Here is a 23,764-nt window from a genome sequence, read left to right as displayed (position 1 = left end):
GGGTTTAAAGGTTTTTTTTATTATTCACATGGAAGACTCTTGAAGAGTTGCATGTCTGAAGTACAAAAAAAAAAAGAGAGAGAGACGAAAACTCACCAACACCTACTGCTATCCATTCAAGACAACCGTTATAAGTTACAACAGCACTGTTCTCTGTCGCCGTCTTTAAAAAAAAAATGCATTTTAAAAAAGCACTTTGATAACCACACCAACAAAACCAACGCAACAGTTATTTTACAAGCAGCAATGATCGGAGTGAACTTGAGTCAATATGACTTAAAAATAAAAAGGAGCACAGGGGGGCAACCATCAAGGGCACGAGGATTACCTGCAGCCGTTACCAAAGACCAACCATTTTGGCCCCACCCAAGTACCTTTTCACAGTGGAGCTGGCCTTTTTGCTTAACTGGGACAGAGCATGCTATTAGATTTAGCAAGAAAATGTATTTTTAAAAACCCCCAAAGAGCAGCATACATCAATATAGATATGGATTAAAATAAGCAGGGCTTTTTTTGTAGAAAAATCCCAGCAGGAACTCATTTACATATTAGACCACACCCCCTGATGGCACCACTGTTTTGTGCAGGGCTGTTCTGAAGGAGGAGTCCAGCAGGAACTCATTTGCATATTAGGCCACACCCTCTGACACCAAGCCAGCTGGAACTGCGTTCCTGTGCATTCCTGCTTTTTTTTTTTTGTAAGCCCTGAAAATATGAATTTAAAAGATGTAGTTCCAGCTGTACCATTCAGTGTGCTTGAGACGGCTGGGTTGGATCCCACAGACCTGTTCCACTGTTTGTGGCACTGTCCTCTTTGTGCCAGAAGAAAGCACCACTGTTATCTGCACTAATCCACAACAAAACTGAAGGGCACCCAACAGTATTTTAACCACATGGTGAAGAGAGTAATTTAGATTTTCTGCCTTGGGTACATCTCTGGCTGTGGTTCCCTGCTGCCTAAAGGCTATTCTAGTAGCAGTAAGTGGACAGCTGTAGGTAACCCCAAAGGTGCATCAACAACCTCAGGGCAAGAATCTCAGCCACTTCACCCGGGCTCACCTTGGGCAAACACTTCTGAGACAACAGCACACCAGCCGACACTCTGCTAACCCTTCTGATGGAAGTATTACCACGGAAACCTCCTACTTTGGAAATGGACATCACACACAAAAATGGGAGCCAGTTCATGAGGATGAGCCCAGGCCATAGTATGACAGTCTTCAGCCTTTCAAGGCATAAAGAGGTAACTGGATAGGTCCATCTTGAGCCCTTTTCAAGTGAGATGCGATGCACAGTCCTCTCCTTTAGCCAACCCCCCGCCCTTCCCCACTGGAAAATATTTAAATTTGTAACAAGAGACAAATCTGAAAGAACATTGTCTCCAGCTGACATTAATGTCCAGTGGCCTTCACGCAAAAGCCAGAACCCTAGGAGACGGCTCACCCAGTGAAGTCTCCTTCCTTGTTCAGTTGCCTTGAGTCATTCCCCCAAGCAGTTCTCCCATCAGATAAACTAGTCACCATATTGCCCCACAGGCTATTGCAAGGGACACCTCTTGCAATGGAGGGCTTCCTTTTGATGGTCTTAATGGGAAGCCAGATAAAGAATCTGTGGAGTCCCCAGGTGGAGCCAACAGAAGTCATTTGAGTCTCGGAGGAAGCCGAAATCCAAGGGGCACCCAGTCTCCTGAGCTACTCGTACTTCTAGGATTCCGCTCCCAGCTCCAGGGGCTGGATCTTCATGGTGGTCGATTTCAGGGGGTAATACCTCCCTTTCCAAGTCTTCCAGAAGATGCCCTGCTTCCTCTCATGCCGCTGGCGTGGGATGGAGCGGAAGTATTTCCCATTCAGGTTGACATGACCACAGGTGCTGAACCACCAGCCTCCTGTAGGGAAAAGAGACCAGAAGTACATTAACCATGGACCAGGCCAACAGAAATAAGACACAGAAACACGGCAAGACACGGACTAACAAAGATTATAATTGGGTTGGGTAGACAGCCAGGGTGGTACAGTAGTAAGAGTGACAGACTAGGACCTTGGAGACTGAGCTCTGATCCCCACTTGGGTATGAAGTTAACCAGGGCCTGCCCCTTTCTTTGCTGCCCTACCCTACTTCACAGTACTAAGTGAGGACAAAATGGGCCAATGTAAGCCACTCTGTTAAGGCACCCAGAACTGTATCAAGGAACATCAGACTACCAATAGACTGGACAGGCAAATAAGGACAGAGACATTTTCCTGACTCTTGGTCATTTCATTGGATGTTGGGTCCCCTTTGAAGTTTGCCAAGATCATAAACTGTGAACTAGATCAGACTAGTTCATTCTAGCAGCCCATTCCCAACCATTCACGGAAGAAGCTTCTGTACCATTAAAGGTAAAGGTAGCCCCCTGTGCAACCACCAGTCGTTTCTAACTCTGGGGTGACGTCGCATCACGTTTTCACGGCAGACTTTTTACGGGGTGGTTTGCCATTGCCTTCCCCAGACATCTGCACTTTCCCCCCAGCAAGCTGGGTACTCATTTTACCAACCTCTGGAAGGCTGAGTCAACCCTGGCTACCTGAACCCAGCTCGTGAACAGAGAGTTCGGACTGCAGTGATGCAGCTTTACCACTCTGCGCCATGGGGCTGCTTTCTGTATCATTAGTTTGTCCTTCAAATCCAGTTATTCAGGGATACGCTGCCTCCAAATGGGGAGGTCCTGCTGAACTCACATAAGCTAACAGCTGTTGATAGGCTTCTTGGGTAAGACAGAGAATCTTGCATCTGGATCAGACCAAAGGTTTTTCTAGCTCAGCAGCCTGTTCCCAACAGTAAACACCACATGACTCCAGGAAGCAGACAAGCAAGACATGAAAGTATGTGGCTCTTACGTCAAGTAAGTTTGGCCACCCCTGCTCTAAAGCCACCCCAGCTTACTGAGGCTTGGGAGAACAGAGAATCCCTTCCAGCCTGGGTTGATCCTCCTTAGGTGGATGCTCATTTGAACATATGGACATCTCTCATTTGAACATATATGCACTCCTCCACACCTGGCTGCTTCCTTGTCCAGAGGGTTCCCTTCCGCCCAGAAACATTCACTTGTGGTTCTTGAAAATGCTCTGGAATTGCAAAACGCCTAAAATACTGACATTAGCTTGCTAAAAAGCTAGCAGGATAAAGCTGAACCGTGAACACGACCAGAATTAAGAGGGAAGAGTCCGCACACTTAACCACTACACCAAACTGGCTCTCCACACCAAACTGGCTCTGGTGATAGGAAGCCAAGCTTCTCTGCTGTATAAGTGACATATAAGAGGAGTGAACTTTGGATGTCAAATGATGTAAAAATCTTAATTCGTAAACTCTTAATTCGTTTCCCTGTGGATACATCCAAATGCAGATTAATCTTGGATTAGCCCCCTGCTGACTAGAATTAGGTTGGAATTGTGTTATAGTTGAAGGAGGAGGCAGTGAGATGATTTTTTTCCCTGAAGTTGCTGACAAGTTTTTTAAAAAAGAGTGCATGGTTGTGAAATTTGCTGCCATACGTTGTAGTGGAGGCCTTAAAAGAGTTTCTTCAATGGCTATGGGCTGGAATGTCTAAATAGGACAGCCACATAGAATAAATGTCAGATGTTTGAGAGCCACAAGACATGAACATCAGATGTCTGAGGGAGAGGGACATCCATGTTTAGATGTAGTGCACCTCTAAAAATGAGCTGTTCTGGGAATACTTTCCTAAAAGGAAGGACAAATGTCCACAAAAAAGACTAGGAGTGTATAAAAACAAAAAAACCTCTTTGCACGAACCTCAATCCAGTAGCCATCGTTCTTTCCTCCTGCCTTCCTTGAGAGCTTGCTGGCCAATTACTGTGAATTGGTCCACCAAATCAAGGGCATTAATTTATTGGGAAAGAGAATAAGCCCTCATTACCAAAACTAACCTGAGAGATGCTTGGCACAATTAGCATCACCCTTGAGGTCGTGGTCCTGATCCCGGGTAGAGAAGGGCAACTGGGGGAAGTCACCCATGGCATTCTCCAGTTCTCCAAGGACAGGACCCAGGAGGCTGAGCGTATAGGCAGTGTCTTCTCCGCCCAGTCGGAAAAGGAACTGCACCAGCTGGGAGTTCCCTTCCCAGTCCTGCATCTCAATGACAAGACGGAACATTCCTTCTTGTATGATCTGGTGGATCTTGTCCAAGCCCAGCCAGAAGTCTCCTGGAAAGGAACAAAGGGTAGATCAACTTAATGAGCTCAGCGTGTTTTAATGACAATCATTGGAAGACCTTCTCTGGGAACACCCCACTATCAAAAGGCTCAGTGGTCTATCAGAGAGTGGAGTGTGCTCTGCAGTTGTGTCCTATTTGAGGGACTCCCTGCAGGTTTGCCTGGCACCATCTTTGCCAAGGTGCAGCTTAATTTAGAACAGGGGTGTCAAACATGTGGCCGAGGGGCTGAATCAGGCCCCCAGAGGTCTCCTATGAGGCCCCCAAGCAACTGGCTGTCATCTGTTTCCTTCTCCCTCTCTCTGCTTCATTCTGCGTAACAGCTTGTAAGACTTGCTCAACTGCACAGGAGCTACAGAGCAAAGCCTCTATTTTCTCCATTGGCTGAGGCTCCTCGGGGAGGAAGCAGGGGAGGGATCGCTTGCTTCAAAGGAAGCTCTGGCTCTTTCCTTCCTTCCCCAGGGGGACTAGGAGGGGGAGCAGCCAATAGAAGGAAGAGAAGCACTTTTAAGACCAACAAGTGCTAATGTTTTAAGCATGTTTCAATTTAAGGTTGGTTTTTTTTAAATCTTTGTGTTTGTCTGTGTCCTTTATAAACTTTATATCTCTGGCATTACATTTTATGACACACACGACCCGGCCCGGCAAGGTCTCATGTAGGTCACATCTGGCCCTCATAACAAATGAGTTTGACACCCCTGATTTAGAAGGCTGTACTTTCTAGCTGCCACAATGGGAAATCATCGGCCACCTACCGCTCATGTTTCCAAAGCCATTTCTGTAGGCTTCCCACAGCTGGTCAAAATCAACAGATCCGTCCCAGCGCCTCTGAATCACCGTCCAGCCACCGCTACCTGCAGTCAAATGAGAGAGACGGAGTCGCATCCCTGCTCCACAGACATATACCAGGTGCTTAGCAGCATCCTCCTCTATGACCCCCCCCAATCGTGATCATTCCTCATCCATTTGCATTTGGAATATATGACCCCCCAAAAAATCTGATCAGCAAAAATGTCCAATGGCAGGAAAGACATGCTGAAAGTGCCAGATTCGGTTTCCAGTTAGAGAATCTCAGGTTGCAGCAAAGGCCCTTCTCTGCTTGACAGAAGCTGCCAGATAGTAGGGGGGAGCCACTGAGAAAGATCGGGGGTCTGACGCTATAAGGAAATTTCAAATAGTCCAAACACCATGTTGGAGGAGAACGGAAATGCCTGCTGGGAGGCTTTGGACTTAAGAGGGGGAGTTGATAACAGGGAGGCATTTGGGAAGCAAAGGAAAAGCCCAAAATGATGAGATGCAGGGGATATTTATTTATTTTATTATATTTGTATCCTGCTCTCCCCTGATCAATATGTCAGCCCCTGGGATGCAAGGCTTGTGGTGTTTGCATACGAATGCCCAAAGTATGGGGAATAAAGCGATAATTTATTATCTGGATGGAGGGATATGACTTAATAGGCATAATGAGACTATTTGGGGTGATTCTCATGATTCGTGTGTGGCAGTGGAGGAATAGGAGTTGTTTAAAAAGAACTGCAAGAGTCGGAGATGGCGACGTGTGACTTTGTATGTTAGGAAAGGCAAGGGTATGATCGTCAGGAAATATTGGCTGATGAACAATATGGAATCCCCTGTGGAAAGCATGTGGGTGAGGCTAATGAATGGCCAGGGCTTTTTTTTGTAGTAGGAACTCCTTTGCATATTAGGCCATGCCCTCTGGATGTAGCCAATCATCCTGGAGCTTACAGTAGGCCCTGCACTAAAAGTCTTGTAAGCTCTTGGAGGATTGGCTACATCAGGGGAGTGTGGCCTAATACGCAAAGGAGTTCTTGTTACAAAAAAAGCCCTTTGTTACATACTGCCTATCAGGGAGGAGAGTGTGCTCTCTTCTTAGGCCAACTGGTCAGTGTGTCCAAACAAGATGAAGACTCCGAGCCAGAGACAGAAAGGGTTTTCAGCACCCAGTCAGTTTCAATCTTCCACCTCCAGCCCGGGAGCAAGGCAGTTAATTCTCAGTTTTATACCCCCTCCAACAATCTCTTGGTGGGAGGATTTGAACCCAAACCAGCAGGGTGCCACCAGCTGCCAACCCACTACTGCCCCACTCACCAACACCCACCATTCCTTTACCTGGAGTCAGATCACAGAAGACTTCAAACATTTTGGAGCCAGGAGGCTGGATCTGGAACACCCCACTGCTTCGTTCTCCCTCCTGGAAAAGCTGGTGGCAACCTGTGGGGAATTCTGCAAGGAGGAGGAGAAAAAGGGGGGGGGGGTCATCAAACTAAAGCTCCATACGAAGTACCAATCTTAAAATTTCACTAACACCAGTTCCAGGCAAGGGCAAAAAGTATATTCACAACACCCTTGTGAGGTAGGGCAGTACAGTTCATCCACACAAACGTATATTATGCTTATGCACATCTCTTAGTTCACACACAGCTTCCTATGCCTAGCAAGTTCACTGACAAGGTTTGAATCCAACAGAACCTCCATGCTCAGAGGTAATCAGAATAAGAAGAGGAAGATTCTTGCTTTTCATCATGGCTCTTGAGCTCCCCAGAAGTGTCCTGTGGGGTGTCTCACCACGTCCTTTAACACCAGCCTAAATATCCACTGGGTGTTAACCAGTGGGCACAGTGTTAGACTAAAGTCATACTTCTGCCTTTGGGGAGGATCATCTTTTAGGAGTCTTAGCAACAGCACTATAGAGTACGACACAGCTTTTATTCTCATATTTAGAGATGGATGGAGGGCATAAGGTTGAACAACCCGGGCACACAAGGGACAACCTGGGCGCACACGTATAAGAACTGGCTCAGCAGCTGAATTCATATAAAGCTAAGTAGAAGCTTGATTTTTCTGGTTCACATGAGGCTACACCAGCAGATCTAATTAAGAGTTCACTCAATCTTCCCTCTTAATTCTGGTCGTGTTCACGGTTCAGCTTTATCCCGCTAGCTTTTTAGCAAGCTAATGTCAGTATTTTAGGCGTTTTGCAATTCCAGAGCATTTTCAAGAACCACAAGTGAATGTTTCTGGGCGGAAGGGAACCCACTGGACAAGGAAGCAGCCAGGTGTGGAGGAGTGCATATATGTTCAAATGAGAGATGTCCATATGTTCAAATGAGCATCCACCTAAGGAGGATCAACCCAGGCTGGAAGGGATTCTCTGTTCTCCCAAGCCTCAGTAAGCTGGGGTGGCCAAACTTACTTGACGTAAGAGCCACATAGAATAAATGTCAGATGTTTGAGAGCCACAAGACATGAACATCAGATGTTTGAGGGAGAGGGAGGGAGGAAGGAGAGGGGATGGGTGAGGGCGAAAGAAAGGAGCTTCAAATGCATTCTCCAAGCTGCTGGCTGGCTTGGCGAAGCGATTTAAAGAGAGAAATGCCTTCTCCAGGCCAGCTGACAGGGCTGTGAGAGCTTCAGGAGCCACACAAAATGTGTAAAAGAGCCACATGCGGCTTCCGAGCCACGGTTTGGCCCCCCCTGCTCTAGAGACACTTGGAAGAGTCTTTCCAGGATACTAACCACCCAGACTAAGTTGAAACGCCTCCCCAAACTGCCAAGCCCCTGCCTTGAGGGGATGCCATTCCCCCACAACACCTTGCGGGTGCTGGGGTTACCTGTTCTGAGAGACCCTTGCTTGACATCTTGCACCTGCCTGGACTTTGCTTCCAGGCAGGCCATCGACTGCCAGCAAGACACTCTTTTGCTAGAACGGTAAAAGTCCATTTGGCAGCGCACAAAGAAAACACGCACCCCCCCCCCTTGTGCACAAAGCAGAAACGTGGCGAGGGACTTTACCCCAGGGTGAAGAACGGCCCCGCCACCTTCACACTTGCACAGGTGGGTGCTGGCCCCTCTCCTGGAGACAAAGACAGGCTGTGTGCAGCAGAAGGACCTGGAGTCACCAGAGCACAGCAGGCTGGAGGGAATCAAGGACCCCCCCCCCTTCCTGCCAGCTGCAATATATTTAGGAGATATTCTCACAACAGCTGCCAGTGGCAGGAGGCCAGTGAAGAACGCAGGGCAGGGAAAATAAGAAGCCGGAGGGGAGACACTGGTGTGTAAACATGAACTTTCCCCCAGTTCCTCAGCCTTGAATGGGTGGAGGTGGGGAGGAATGCATGAACACGCAGCAGTGAGCTGCTTGTCTTGCATCACTCTGGCTCTCAGGAGACACGAGCCATTCCACGCAAGCAAACGGGTGACAGCTGCCCGATACTGGAGGAAGAATGACAAAAAAAGGTGATGTTTGCAGGGCTTTTTTTGTAGCAGGAACTCCTTTGCATATTAAGCCACACACCCCTGATGTAGCCAATCCTCCAAGAGCTTACAGGGCTCTTAGTACAGGGCCTACTGTAAGCTCCAGGTGGATTGGCTTCATCAGGGGGTGTGGTCTAATATACAAAGGAGTTCCTGCAACAAAAAGAAGCCCTGGATGCTTGAGATTAAGGGGTGAAATACAATACAAAAAACCGTGATGAAAATCACGAAACAATAAATAAATTCATTTCGAAACAATTTTTAAATAGTAAACATCTTCACATTAGGTGATTCGACACACATATATCACATATATAAGCCTCACTATTTTGCAGGGTGATATCAATCAACGCCATAGCAATATTGACACATCAACTTCATTATTTTATACAGACACAAATAAAGTGCTAGCGCAAAAAAAGCTTGTGGGACAGATACCGGTGCAGTATTTCACAAGAAGTCTCTTTTCTTGAGAAACTATCCCCCTCAAGGGGTGGCAGCGATCCTTAACGTAGCTCCATTGAAGGCCAGGGGGACATTGAGTTTGGCTACAGTGACTGTGCAAGTAAGATACTAGTCTTCAAGAATGTTTTGAAGTGTAATTTGGAGAATACTGACAGCTTGAAAGATGCCTGTGTGTTTGTGGGGTTGGGATGCGTTATTTCCGTTTGAAAAAAAGCTTTCAGTTAGCAAAGAGAGAAATGGAATTAGAAACAAAATTGTTTGCATTCCATCAAATTGCACCACCCTTTCACCCTAAACCAAAGCCTTAAAAAAAAAACCTTTATCGAAATCGACTAGGGACTTCTCCAAAGACACATTCAATGAATGCCACTTCTATGGAAAATACACACTTATTGAAAGTCCTGCCTTGTGCCCAAACTCCCAAGTTGCTGATTCTTCTCTTATCCTCTTCTCTTTATTCTCCCCTTCCCAGCGACATTGGCTTTTGCTGATTCCAATAAAATACTGTACGCTTCATCCCAACCCCCACATCAGACACCGTGAGTCAGAGATTCTCAGAATACAATGTGTGTGTGACCATGGGGGTGGGGGTGGAGGAAGAGCATGTAGTTTATCCAGACACAAATGCATTTCCAACGTACACTCAGCCTCCTCCTCCGCCATGTTACATCAGCATCTGGGGGGGGGAGCAAACTAGGGGAAAGGGCACGTCTGCCTGGGAACGAGGAGGAGAAACACTGAACTCTTGAGGAGGAGTGTTCAACTTTCACCCAGTTTCTTTGCAACCTGAGATTTCCCACCCATCCCAGCACTCCCCTCCTCCCCAAACCAGGAATAAATCTGACACACACAATCCTCCCCACTCAGTGTAGCCTAAGCACAAAGCATTCTTTTTCCAAAGGACAGTCATTCATCAGAAGAAACTGCATTTAAGATACCCCAAGTGGGGGGGGGGGGGGGGGAGAGAGAGAGAACAGTTCTTTCTTCTGAAGAAATTTAGTGCAGGCAAGGAAGAACTGCCCATTGAGGAAAAAGTGCAAAAAAGGGTCTCTGCAGGGCTTTTTTGGCAGCAAAAGCCCAGCGGGGACTCATTTGCATATTAGGCCACACCCCCTGACATCATTGTTTCACAAAGAGCTTTTTAGTAGAAAAAGCCTAGCAAGAGCTCATTTACATATTAAACCACACCCCCTGGCACCTAGCCAGCCAGAACTGCGTTCCTGTGAGTTCCTGCTCAAAAAAAAGCCCTGGGTCTCTGTAAACGTACACAGAAATGGCCTTTAGCAAATCCCCAGCACCTGTTTTGTTGCAGAAAATCTATAGGGCTCTGTGAGCATAATTTGGAGCAAAGGCACTTAAAATGCTTGATTTACCTGCTGATTTCCCACTGCTACTACACCTCCCAAACCCTGTTCCATCCCACTAGATATATATTTGTGGGGGGGGGGCACACACCCTAATCTTGAACTTCCCCCTTTCTTCTGCAAATTCTCTTCTCTCAAATTCTACCCCCTCCCTCAGTTGGTTGCTATAAAAATGCTCCAGGGACTTCACTGGGAGGGGGAGGCAGGATCACCCCTCTCCCTCCATGCCGCCTTTCAAGCCATCAATACACAATTTGATTGATTTGGGCATTTGTGCTGGTTTAAAATTAATATGTCTTGAGGACTAGCAGCTTCACTATCGCCTCAGCTACTGCTCCCATGTTTTCCACACTCTGTTTCAGAGTGGAGCTGTTACAGGAACCAGATACATTCCCGCTCCACTCTAGATCACACACACCCTGGCAAATGCCTCATTACCACACACACAAATTTGGCTCTGCACAATTGACAACAAACGCAGAACTGAGAATCCCATGCTTGCTGACAAATCCCTAACACTGTTCAATGTTATGCCACACATTTCCTGTCAGATTTCTACTTAACAGTTCTGTACCAGGAGGACAGAGGGCTAGGAAAACTGCCCCCCCCCCCCGCCTGTACTGTTCCAGCAAGATGCCAAAAAGAGCAACATGAACCCAGAATTGATTGGTAACATCTTAACAATTTGTTTAGCACCTCTGGAAACTGTTATATGCTTTGAAGGATAAAACTTGGCACTATCAGTTCCCCATCTTTCAGCACTACAGAACATAAGTACCAGCTCCCAAGTTTTTCAGGAGAAAGGGAAGGGGGAGACAGGACTTCTTCACCTAATAGGAAGTGAAACCTGTGGAACTCCCTGCTACAAAGGGAGGCCACTGGTTTATGACAGACCTTTTTAAGAAAAACAGACAAATTCACAGGGATGTTTAGGAATGGCTATCACATATGACAACTCCGTGAGGCCTCCAGGGTCAGTGGTAGTGAAGAAGATGATGATATTGGATTTATATCCCACCCTTCACTCCAAATCTCAGAGTGGCTCACAATCTCCTTTATCTTCCTCTCCCACAACAAACACTCTGCAAGGTAAGTGTGGCTGAGAGAGCTCTCCCAGAAGCTGCCCTTTCAAGGGTAACTCTGGGAGAACTATGGCTGACCCAAGACCATTCCAGTAGTTGAAAGTGGAGGGGTGGGGAATCAAACCCAGTTCTCCCAGATAAACTGGCTCTCTGTTGCTGGATCAGCCTTTCTGAACAGCCGGTGGCCTTCCTAGAAGTATCGCCTTGGATACAGATCTGATCCCTTCCACCTAAGAGTGACCAACTGAGAAAAACCCACACAGGAATAACATCACCTTAACCTTAACTTAAGAACCCCATGGTGCAGAGTGGTAAAGCTGCAGTACTGCAGTCGGAGCCCTCTGCTCACAACATGAGTTCGATCCCAGCGGAAGCTGGCTCAGGTAGCTGGCTCCAGGTTGACTCGGCCTTCCATCCTTCTGAGGCCGGTAAAATTAGTACCCAGCTTGCCGGGGGGAAAGTGTAGATGACTGGGGAAGGCAATGGCAAACAACCCCGTAAAAAGTCTGCCGTGAAAACGTGAAAGCAACATCACCCCAGAGTCGAAAATGACTGGTGCTTGCACAGCGGACTCTACCTTTACCTTTTAACCTTAACTTTGTCCTTACACCAGAAAGTGGCAACTTGTTTGCATTTTCAGCTTGTAAGGTTTTAAAAAACTGCTTCTTAGATAAAAGTCTGCTCTGGAACAAGGAGAAACAGTTGCAAGTCATAAGCTTGGGAGTGTGTTAAAAAATAACCAAAACCCAGCATCTGAGCATATGCAGTGTGTTTTTCCTCCTCCTGCGCTCAGTTAATCAGACACACGCACACCTTGGGTTTGGGAGCGTAGATGCTGGGTAAAGGACATTTCTTTCAAGCACCTACAGCTAAGTAGTCTCCACCAGCTAGCCAGAATGTCTCCGCCTCAATCCCTCCCCTTCCCAGCATCACCCGTTAAAAGCCAGGGCTTTTTTGGGTAGTAGTAGGGCATGTTAAGAAGAACCCTGTAAGCTCTTGGAAGACTGCCTGCCTCAGGGGTGTGGCCTAATATGCAAAGGAGTTCCCGCTACTAAAAAAGCCCCGTAAAGGTCTGTTGTTGGAAAAGACTCTCCTCAGTCTGAGTTCTTGACCAGCCAGATGTGTTTCTGTCACAAACAGGGCAGGAGGCAGCTGCCTTCCCCTGGTGTATTTCATCCCCCACCCCCATTTTGATCGCTCAGAGGTAGACTGCCTCAGAACATAGAAGTTCCATTCATTGGCAGACCCAGAAGGCTTCTCATCTACCACAATTTTGTGGAGGCTCCTCCTCCCCCTCATTTTAAAGCCAATGGCCATTGTGTTGGGGAGGGATGGTGGCTCAGTGGTAGAGCATCTGCTTGGTAAGCAGAAGGTCCCAGGTTCAATCCCTGGCATCTCCAACTAAAACAGGTCCAGGCAAATAGGTGTGAAAAACCTCAGCTTGAGACCCTGGAGAGCCGCTGCCAGTCTGAGTAGACAAGACTGACTTTGATGGGCCGAGGGTCTGATTCAGTATAAGGCAGCTTCATATGTGTCTTGCAACAGCCCCAAGAGCACTTTAGAGCAATGCTCCCTCTAAGCTGTGAGCAAAAATTCTACTTCTTGAGCTACTGGCATTAAAGTTGTGAGCAACTGCATCAATTAGGTTGCTCTGGGGCCATCCTTCCTGAGCTGAGACAAAAGTGTGTGAGCAAGCTCACACTAACTCAGCTGAAAGAGAACAGCGCACGGTGGTCCTTTCCCATGCCAAAAAAACCTCCTCCTCCCATAGCAGGATTCTCGGCAGCTCTCGCTTGCTCTGAGCCCAGCAAATTCCCAGTCTTGCTCCATGACACCATCCCCTCCCCCCCAATTATTTCGGAATCCCAACGCCGCAGGGGTAGTGTTACCTTTTGCCGACTTGGCCGGAGGCCAGCACAACTGCTGGCCACATGGGATCCGGCTCCTTTCTTTCCCCGATTAACCCTGCCGCTCCCAAAAAAAAGAGCCTGACAACAATCTTCACCCCTCACACAATTGGCCGCAGGCCAAGCAGAGAAAACAGCGGCTGAGAAGGCCCCAGCCTGCAGAATCAAGTTTCCCTGGCTCTATCTGGAATACCGCAGCCTGGGCAGAAGCTGCCACAAGGAGGAGGGCCTGCCCAGCTTAAGTCTGTTTTGAGTCTGGGCACTACTGGGAACCACGGACTGGGTTAAATGACCCAATTCACCAAGGCTGGAGCCTGTGTCAGTGGGAAAACTGTTTGTGGCTGCTGCTTCATGGAGCCTCCAACACACATCTGGCTGCAAGATACCAGGGAGACAGGCAGGAAAGCTTTCTGTGCACTTAAGAGGTGCTCTTATAACAGGGGTGGCCAAACTGTGGCTCTTTCAAACATATTGTGCGGCTCTCAAAGCCCCATTTTCCGCCCTGTCGGCTAGCTTGGAGAAGACATTTCTCTTTTTAAATCACTTCTCCAAGCCAAATCAGCCAGTGGCTTAGAAGACATTTCTCTCTTTAAATCACTTCTCCAAGCCAAATCAGCCAGTGGCTTGGAGAATGCATTTAAAATTAAAAGCTGCTTTCTTTCCACCTCTCTCTCTGTCTCCCCATCTATTTTCCTTCTTTACAGCTCTCACACATCTGATGTTCATGTCTTGTGGATCTCAAACATCTCACATTTATTCTATGTGGCTCTTATGTTAAACAAGTTTGGCCACCCCTGTCTAATAAGAATAAAGAGAGGGGAATGACTGTGGCTCAGTAGCAGAGCATCTGCTTGGCAGGCAGAAGGTCCCAGGTTTAATCCCCAGCATCTCCAGTTAAAAGGATCTCGCTATAGGTGATGCAAAAGACCTATGTTTGAGACCCTGGAGAGCTGCTGCCAGTCTGCATAGACAAGAGTAACCCTGACAGTCCAGCATGCAGCAACTTCATACACTTATGTGTATTCAGAACACCTCTGAACGTGTCCAGAGTGCCTTCCTCCCACCAATGAGCAACCACTGCAAGCTCCCACTGATCCAAGCCTTTGGGGAAAGGCAAAATGGATGAGCGAGACATATTTCTCCAGTAGATTTTAGCATTTCACTCTCATACACCCCAGGGCAGTGAGAATTCAGCTTGCCTGAATCCTGCAGGGACGAGGCTGCAGTCCACTGGACCGGCCTTTGCTTTGCACACGGAAGGTCAATGCCTGCCTTCTCTAGTTCAGTGGTTCTTCAGGTCAGAAAAAGACGTTTCGCCACTGGATAGTATTGTCTACTCTCTGCCAGCAAGAGTAGAAAATACAGAGCCATGAGAACTGGAACATGGATCCAGCATAGGCCAGTTCCTTACGTTCATCACACATTCTTCTCATGCAAACTTATTTCTACCCCTGACTTATTCCACCGCCAGTCCCCCCCCCCCCCCCCCCCGCCATCCTCTTCGCAACACATGATAACTTGAACCCAGCACCTTTGCAAAACAATTTTGTTCTCTCTCTTCCAGAAACCTGCCTGGCTCATTTTGACCTTTCCTTCTTGCATTGCAAAACTGCAGAACGTTTTTCCAGGTCCCCCTCCTTCCCTCCCCAGGGCGCTGGGGCTGCTCTTCCAGCCAGCCTCAGCCCAAATTACATCACACACACTTGCCACCTGACGCAAATCTGAAAAGAAAGAGAGCCAGACTTGTTCAGCTTTGCTCCAAAGCAGCTGCGAGGTTATCCAATTGGAGCCGAGATGGAATGCAGGAAGGAAGTCAAGGTCGATTCTTTCCATGCACCCATTTCTCAATCCAAAAATCTAATTTTACCCAGTTTCTCCCTTCCTCAAAGCTTTCATTACTGCCACGGGGAGTGGGGGGAGGGAGGAAGAAAGCTACAACTTACCACCTCATTTCCCTGCTAACAAACATCCAAGCAACGCCTGCCTATCTTATAAGAGGACTAGATTTTATCCATTGCTGGGACTCATTACATACTGTAATGCATGTCATGGATTATGCATGAAAAAGGACACTGGGGGTCAGGACCCATTACCTTCCAACCTAATATTCACCCCAAGTCATCCACCACAGTGCACACCCCAAGAGCAGGGGTGGCCAAACTGCGGCTCAGGAGCCACATGTGTGGCTTTCAAAGCCCCGACCGCCCCGTCAGCCAGCTCGGAGAAGGCATTTCTGTCTTTAAAACACTTCTCCAAACCAAGCTAGTCAGCAGCTTGGAGAATATATTTAAAGTTTAAGTTGCTTTCTTTCCACCTCCCCCCCTTCCCATCTATTTGCCTTCCTTCCTTCCTTACTTGCGGCTCTCAAACATCTGACATTTATTCTACGTGGCTCTTAAGTTAAGCAAGTTTGGCCACCCCAGCCCTAGGACATTGTCACCAGCAGATCCAGCCTCCGACTAATAAACTAATAGAAGTGGAACATGGTCCAGAGCAAATCTGAGTTCTTCCCACTGCCTATGCGATCAAGTCGAATCTATTGCATTATTTTATTCTGGGCGATCAGGGTCACAGATGGGCCATGTATGTTTATCATCAGAACAACCCTGTGTGTAGTCGCCAAGCAAGAAAACATGCATTTGTGTTTGTGCGACTGGCCCAAGGTAGATTTCATGGTAGGACTGGTATGGAAATGACATCTGTCCCCAGCTGTGTGGTGTTCAGACACTGACTATCTCTGAAGCTGGAAATTCCATTAACTGTTAAGTCTAACAGCTGTTGGTGGGTCTCTTCTCTGTTCATCACCTTAACCCTTTCTCGGCTATCATGTGACAGTCGAGATCCATCCGTTTACATTCCCTGGCTATCTGGTGTCCAAGGACAGGCTGCCTTAAAAACATGAAGGTTCCATTTAGCCAGGGCTTTTTTTTTTTGTACCAGGAATTCCTTTGCATATTAAGCCACACACTCCTGATGTAGCCAATCCTCCCAGAGCTTACAGGGCTTTTCTTACAGGGCCTACTGTAAGCTCCAGGAGGATTGGCTACATCAGGGATGTGTGGCTTAATATGCAAAGGAGTTCCTGCTACAAAAAAAGCCCTGCATTTAGCTGTCCTGGGTAACACATCTCTACCAACAGATGCTGCACCATCATGCAGCCATGAATTCCACCAGTTAATCTCAAGCTGCATGAAGTGGGATCGGGTTTCCGAGCTGATGGGGAACTAAATTAGGACTGTGCACTCCTGCAAATCTGTCACTGGGATGGAAAATACTTCCTTCAGCCCCGGAAAAGTGTGCAATGTGATTCCAAGACTCCAGCTCCCACAAGTAAGAAATAGTTTTGCATTCCTGCTTAGGGTGGGGGCAGGGGGACAAAAAGACAGCACACTCACTAGATGCTTCCAAAGTCTGGGCTCGGGCATTTTGGCTGTGATTGGCCACTCGGTCAGCGCTGCGCACGACACTGTTCTTCAAGCGGAGCGTCTGTGTTTCGTTTTCTTTGATGTGCACGGGCAACAACATGTTGACCTGTGGAATCCCCCGACACAAGAAGAAAATGTGATGCAACAGTAAGGGGTGAGGGAGGGACAAAATACACAACCTTGGCCTGCTCCTAAAAATAATAAATCTTACAAGTCTAAGAAATATATTAAGTAATGCTCCAGTTTGGTGTCGTGGTTAAGTGCGTGGACTCTTATCTGGGAGAACCGGGTTTGATTCCCCATTCCTCCACTCACAGCTGCTGGAATGGCCTTGGGTCAGTCATAACTCTCACAGAGCTCTCCTTGAAAGGGCAGCTTCTAGGAGAGCTCTCTCAGCCCCACCTCAAAGCATGTCTGTTGTGGGGGAGGAAGGTAAAGGAGATTGTAAGCTGCTCTGAGGCTCAGATTCAGAGTGGAGGGTGGGGTATAAATCCAATGTCTTCAATGTCTGCCTTCAATGATCATAAAACAGTACTGTCATTATAGCCCTATAATATATTCTTTGTTCATGTTATTCGTACTAATAGCACATGACCATGCTAATCCTTGCAACAAGGCAGACCCAAAATTTGTAACTCCTGTATTGAGACTTGAGATTTCCCAGTGTCACAAACATCCCGGGAGTGCTTTGGCTGGCTTCTGCCCTCCCCCCAAGTCTCAATATAGGGGGCACAAATTCTGGGTCTACCTTGTTGCAAGGATTATAGCATGCTCATCAGATATTAAGTATGACTACAGCCACTCTACAGCGAATCATCAAATATGGTGCATGCCAAGGGTTCAAAAGAGCCCCGTGGTGCAGAGTGGTAAAGCTGAAGTACTGTAGTCAGCTCAAGACCTGAGTTCGATCCCCGGTGGAAGCTGGGTTTTCAGGTAGCCAGCTCAAGGCTGACTCAGCCTTCCATCTTTCTGAGGTCAGTAAAATGAGTACCCAGCTTGCTGGGGGGGGAAGTGTAGATGACTGGAGAAGACAATGGCAAACCACCCCGTAAAAACGTCTGCCGTGAAAACATGAAAGCAACATCACCCCATAGTCGGAAGCGACTGGTGCTTGCACAGGGGACCTTTCCTTTCCCAAGGGTTCAAAGTATGACACGTGTTATCTGAACAACTTGGGCAACACCCTTGTTAAGGCAGACTGAGTCAATGAAACATTGGCAGCAGGAGATGGGTGAAGCTAATCAAAGGCCTGCGACACAACCCTTTGCGGCCTCGGACCCTTGTATCTGCAAGACTGCCTTCTCCAATTATATCCTGCTGCAACCACTTTGCTCATCTGCACAGCATTTTCCGCAGGTACCATCCAGGGCTGGCTCTACCACTAGGCAAGCCAGGTAACTGCCTAGGGCGCTGTCCTTCTGGAGGTAATGAATTGAGAGCCCCCCTGTGACTCGATGATGTTATCAGTGCAAGGGGGGGGGGGCACCAGAAGTTAGTCTTGCCTAGGTTGCCAGACAGTCTAGGGCCGGCCTGGTGCCATCCTGCAAGCTGGGAAGATCAACAGCTGCCTGTACTTGTGCCTTCTCTATTAGTGGCCCCCAGCCCTGTGAAATGGCCTGCTGGAGGTCAGCAAAAGCACCCACATTCTTGCCCTTTTGCAAAAAACATAGGTAAAACAGAATTGTTTAGGAGGTCATTTGTGCCAAGGAAACAGGGCTAGAGGAACAGCAGGTCGTTCCAGGAAAACACACTGGCTGCAACCACGCATGCTGTTGCAATTCACTTTCAATGCACTTTCCAACTGGATTTGACTGTGTGAACTGGCAAAATCCGGTCGGAAAGTGTGCTGAAAAGTGGACTGAAAGTGCATCATTTAGCATTCGTAACTGCAGCCCAAATTTCTAGCAACACGCTTTGCATTGTCATGTTTAATACCCGGGCTTGGTCCAGACAGCAGCTCCATTTGAACTTACTACAGCTCCTAGTCCTATTACATTGCTTGTTTACATGGATCGTCCTAGCGACGGTATTGACTTGCGCTGCACGAGTCGCAGCGAGAAAGGCAGACTGTAAATAACATAAACAAACCCAGGGCTTTTTCGTAGCAGGAACTCCTTTGCATATTAGGCCACACACCCCTGCTGCAGCCAATCTTCTTGGAGCTTACAGTAGAAGAGCCCTGTAAGCTCTTGGAGGATTGGCTACACCAGGGGTGCGTGGCCTAATTTGCAAAGGAGTTTCTGCTCCAAAAAAGGCCCTGAATAAATCCCTGCAACGGAACCCCATAGCAAGAACAGAAAACATTGCATCGACTCTGCAAGGTAGGCCAGTTCCCATATTCCAAACAGGGCCCAAGGTTCAGATTCAGTGCCAGATTCAAACAAAGAGCTTCCCAAACACATAGTTCCGCCCCTCAGCCGCAACACGCCCAGTGGCTCTCCCTGGACTCAGCTCCACGGTTAGCCAAAACACATCAAGAACACTTACATAACAGAGCCGTATTTATAACCTTGGCAAAACAGGAATCTGGCCAGGCAGGTCTCTGAAGAATACAAACAAGCCACGTGCCTGCAGGCATGGTACATAAATCGTCTTTCCCCCCTCCCTTCTCCCTCTCTCGCATCAAAGGCAGTTTTGTGGAGTAAGAAAATGGGGGTACAGCAGCTGAGCCCTTACTCCTGGCATCCCCCTCCCGGGTGAGGTCTATCAACTCCATTCCCCAAGAAAGGAAAAACTAAGCCTCCATTTTCCAAAGTAGTCTACCTCCACTGTCGAAGGGGATAGCCTGCTTGGGGTATATCTCACCCGCTGTGGTAGGTCAGAACTAGACTGACTTTCAGTCTGATGAAGCATACAGAAATCAAACATCTAGGACAGAGGTGGCCAAACTGAGGCTTGGGAGCCACATGTGGCTCTTTCAAAGCCCCCACCACCCCACTGGCTGGCTCGGAGAAGGCATTTGTCTCTTCAAATCACTTCTCCAAGCCAAGCCAGCTGGTGGCTTGAAGAATGCATTTAAAGTTAAAGTTGCTTTCTTTCCACTTTCCCCTCCCTCCCTTCCTGTTTTGCGACTCTCAAACATCTGATGTTTATTCTATGTGGCTCTTACGTTAAGCAAGTTTGGCCACCCCTGATCTAGGGCCTCATTTGATTAATTTACCAGCAATCCTTACGTGTGATTTTAATTTTTTATGGATTTTATCTACATTGCAAGTTACCTTGAGCTCTGTATGAAAGAAAGGTGGCTAATGCTTTAAATTAAACAAACAGCAGTCACTGGCCACGATAGCCAAGTGGAACTTCCATGTACCACACCACTCTACCTGGGGACAACACTAGAGGAAGCCCATTCCTTTGGGGAACTGGGGAAGCATAGCAGCTGAGAGGAGGAGCCACGACCAAGGAGGCCCTTGGGGTTTAGTCTTCCCCCTGCCAGAAACTCATTCAGGGGAGTTGGGCACTCAGATACCCCCTCCCAATTCATACCTGGCAGGCCCTTACCTTACTCTGAAGGCTTTTGATCTGAAGATTCTGTTTATCCATCCGGTATTGCTGCTGTTTAAGTTTCTGGAAGAGCTCTTCGATCTGCAAGTTCTGGCGACTCACAAAATCCTGAAAATTTACAAAACACACACGCACATCGGCACATTAAAGCCAGAAGAATGGCCTGTGCAGAAAAGCAGAGAGAGAAATCTAAATCCTCTCTCAATGAGACTCAAGGCAAATTGCACAGAAGGAGTCTGTACAATCAACGGAATGGAACAGTCAATAACCAACAAAACAAGGTTAGGATCGTAGATATCAGAAGTATTAATTTGACAACATTCAACAATGCAAAAAATACAACTCTTAAACGCAGGGCTTTTTTTGTAGAAAAAGTTCAGCAGGAACTCATTTGCATATTAGGCCACACCCCAGGACACCAAGACAGGGGGGCCGGGTTCCTGCGCATTCCTGCTCAAAAAAGCCCTGCTCAAACCATTTTGAATAGTGCAACCCTGTCGCCTGTGTAGAAAAGCCCTCGTCAATCATTCAGTTTTGCATCATTTGCAGAAACCCAGGAAAGTGGGTGTTTCAACAATTCGTACTTTAGACCGTTTGGAAGACTGCGATCACGTAGTCGCTGCAACGCTTTGCTCATTAGAGCACACAAAGAAGGGCTGGATCTAAAGGTGTAATAATCAACCTTGACCAACATAATGGACGTTATATAATATACAAACTTGGATTAAGTAGTTTGAAAAGGGAGTGGGTTTTGGACAACTCACTCCGGGAATTCCTGCTTTAAAGGCAGCCAGTACAGGGCATTGTTGCTCAATTGCAAAGGCTCCACAGTACCACTCCATGAAGAAGAAGAAAAAGCAACTGTGCAAGCGCAGTGCCCCAAAAGGTTCGAGCCCTGGAGGAGCGGAGAGCACACCTCTCTCATTCATCTGAAAACAGGCGACAGGGTGACTGCCCCTGAAAGGGCCAAAGAAGCTCGGTTGCAGAAGTGTCTGAAAACCAGCAACGCCCGCAAAAATCCTGCCTAGAAAAAGGGTGTGGATTTTTCTTTCGGTTTCACTTGAGGAACCTTCTTGGTGTTGTCTGCAAACTGTGAAAGGGGGAAATTCATTCGCAGGGCCTGGTCTGGTGAAAACCCAGTCTTGCTTTAGGCGGGATTTAGGGAAGGAGCACCTCCAAAGGGAAGGGCTCCAATGTTCCCTCTAAGCTGTGGAGTCTTGTGAGCAAAAATTCTACTTTGTGAGCTGCTGGCATTAAATTTGTGAGCTGTCTGTTTGCTCTGGGGCCATTTTCCCTGAGCTAAGACAAAAATGTGTGAGGGGGAGGCTAAAAATCTGAGCTGGCTCATGCTAACTCAGCAGGCAACTCCTTTACTAATCCTCCAGAGAAATTACCTCTGCAAGGGGCTACTACCTCCCCCAAAGTCCTCCCAGTCCTCCCTTGTTGTAAGACAAACCATTAGCCAGGCAGTTCGTCTCCCTTTTCCATCCCTCACCCTACCTTAGTCCACCACCACCGCCATCCATTTGTCATTCTCCGGCCCACACCTATTTGCTAGAGGGCAAAGACTTCCAGTCGGCCAATCTGCTTTCCCAAGTCCATTCCCCAAACATCAACCAACCACCCACCACACACTCCCGGCCTGAACCACAGCCCCCTTTCCCCCTCCCCTCACCTGCAGGTAGGGTTGCCAATCCCCAGGCAGGAGCGGGGGATCCCCCGATTTGGAGGCCATTCCCCCGCTTCAGGGTCAACAGAAAGCGGGAGGCGGGAGAGGGAAATGACTTTGGGGCACTCCATTATTCCCTACGGAGACCGATTCTCATAGGGTGCAATGGAGAATAGATCCACAGGTATCTGGAGTTCTAGGGGGCCTGTTTTTTGAAGTAGAGGCACCGAATTTGCAGCATAGCATCCAGTGCTTCTCCCCAAAATGCCCTCCACGTTTCAAAAGGATTGGACCAGGGGGTCCAGTTCTTTGAGCCCCCAAAGAAGGTGCCATCCTTCATTATTTCCGGATGGAGGGAAGGCATTTAAAAGGCGTGCAGTCCCTTTAAATGCGATGGCCAGAACTCCCTTTGGAGTTCAATGATGCTTGTCCCAACCTTGCTCCTGGCTCCACCCCCAAAGTCCCCAGGTATTTCTCGACTTGGACTTGGCAACCCTACCTGCAGGGCGCTCAGCTCGCCAGCCCCTCCGCTCCGTCGGGGGCTGCTGCTGCCGTTCTCGGGCCCGTCGTGGCGCAGCGTCTGGCGCAGCTTCCCGTCGAGGCGCTCCAGGCGGTCGTGGACAGCAGCTTTGTGCGCGTCCAGCTCGGCCAGCAGCCCCCGCAACTGGGCGGCCAGGTCGGCGACGCGGCCGTCCAGGAGGCGCTGGGCGGCGATGCGGCGCTCCAGGCGGGCCAGCGAGGCGTTGTGGGCGCTCAGGCGGCTGCCCAGCGCCCGCAGCTGCCCGCCGGTCCGCTCGACGTGCTCCTTCAAGCCGTGGCCCAGCTGCAGCAGCCCGTGGGCCAGCACGTTCACCTCGTCCCAGGAAGCCACCTTGGCAGGGGACGAGGCGGACGGGGGAGCCGCCGCCGCCGCCAGCCACGCCGCGCCCAGCACCAACAACACCCGCCGCTGCATGGCTGCGCAAGACGAGGACACACAGCAGAGCGCAACCCAAGAGCGCACGGCTTGGAGAGGCCCGTCGCCGGCGCGCCCCTTTTATAGACACCGCCCCGCCGGCGCGCACATGGCCCCGGCCGCTCGCCGCCTCCTTCGAGGCCTTGCCCTCCCACCCTCCTTTCTTTCTTTCTTTCTTCGCCAGGGCAGAGGAGGAGCCGAGGGTGGGGCCTGCCCACGGCCTGGAAGGATTGTTGTGAACTTGTCATCTCGGGGAAAGTTAATGATTCGGAGCAGCCCGACAGCTGCCGCTCGCCTCGCTTAGCCTTTGAGCGCCGGCTGGTGACCCTCGCCGGTCCCGGCACGCGTGTTTCTCTCGAGCCCGCATCGCGAATCCTGGCAGCTCTCCGCCTCGGAGGCAGCGATATGTTTATTTTATAGATCCAAGCGGGCAGCCGTGTTGGGCTGAAGCAGTTGAACAAAGCAGGAGTCAAGTGGCACCGTTAAGACCAACCATTTTTTATTTAGAATGTGAGCTTTCGTGTGCTCTCTAAGCACACTTTTCATCACACTGGGGAGGGACGGTGGCTCAGTGGTACAGCATCTGCTTGGGAAGCAGAAGGTCCCAGGTTCAATCCCTGGCATCTCCAAAAAAGGGTCCAGGCAAATAGGTGTGAAAGACCTCAGCTTGAGACCCTGGAGAGCCGCTGCCAGTCTGAGAAGACAATACTGACTTTGATGGACCAAAGGTCTGATTCAGTATAAGGCTGCTTCATATGTTCATCGGGCGTGGAATCCAGCACAGTGAGCAAAGCCATACATCGCTGAGCAGAGATATGTATGGCTCTGCTCAGCGATGTATGGCTTTGCTCACTGTGCCGGATTCCTCGTCTGATGAAGTGTGCTTAAGAGCACACGAAAGCTCA

The 23,764-nt window shown here is 48.7% G+C and overlaps 1 protein-coding gene across 1 annotated transcript; it reads right to left on the bottom strand.

The window, feature by feature from the left end:
• ANGPTL4 (angiopoietin like 4) lies at nt 1–22,859 on the bottom strand. Its single transcript, XM_060233078.1, has 7 exons — nt 22,404–22,859; nt 20,233–20,343; nt 16,702–16,837; nt 6,344–6,457; nt 4,969–5,067; nt 3,930–4,205; nt 1–1,885 (listed from the first exon to the last, which is right to left on the bottom strand). Exons 1-7 carry the CDS (start codon nt 22,857–22,859, stop codon nt 1,704–1,706), a joined length of 1,374 nt encoding a protein of 457 aa, XP_060089061.1. The 3' UTR covers nt 1–1,703.
• Nucleotides 22,860–23,764: the final 905 nt, after the last annotated feature.

Source organism: Heteronotia binoei, chromosome 2, assembly GCF_032191835.1.
Source record: "Heteronotia binoei isolate CCM8104 ecotype False Entrance Well chromosome 2, APGP_CSIRO_Hbin_v1, whole genome shotgun sequence".
In the NCBI taxonomy this organism is placed as follows: domain Eukaryota; kingdom Metazoa; phylum Chordata; class Lepidosauria; order Squamata; family Gekkonidae; genus Heteronotia; species Heteronotia binoei.
The sequence above is the reverse complement of the archived record's forward strand: the minus strand, read 5'-3'. Positions and strand labels throughout refer to the sequence as shown.

Excerpts from the sequence above, each read along its gene's own strand:
- ANGPTL4 (XM_060233078.1), bottom strand. The coding sequence starts at position 22,859 with ATGCAGCGGCGGGTGTTGTTGGTGCTGGGCGCGGCGTGGCTGGCGGCG. Across the intron at positions 16,838-20,232 it reads TCAAAAGCCTTCAGAGTAAG|GTCAACATGTTGTTGCCCGT; the intron begins GTAAGGGCCTGC and ends GGGATTCCACAG. Across the intron at positions 1,886-3,929 it reads TTGTGCCAAGCATCTCTCAG|GAGGCTGGTGGTTCAGCACC; the intron begins GTTAGTTTTGGT and ends TTTTCCCTACAG.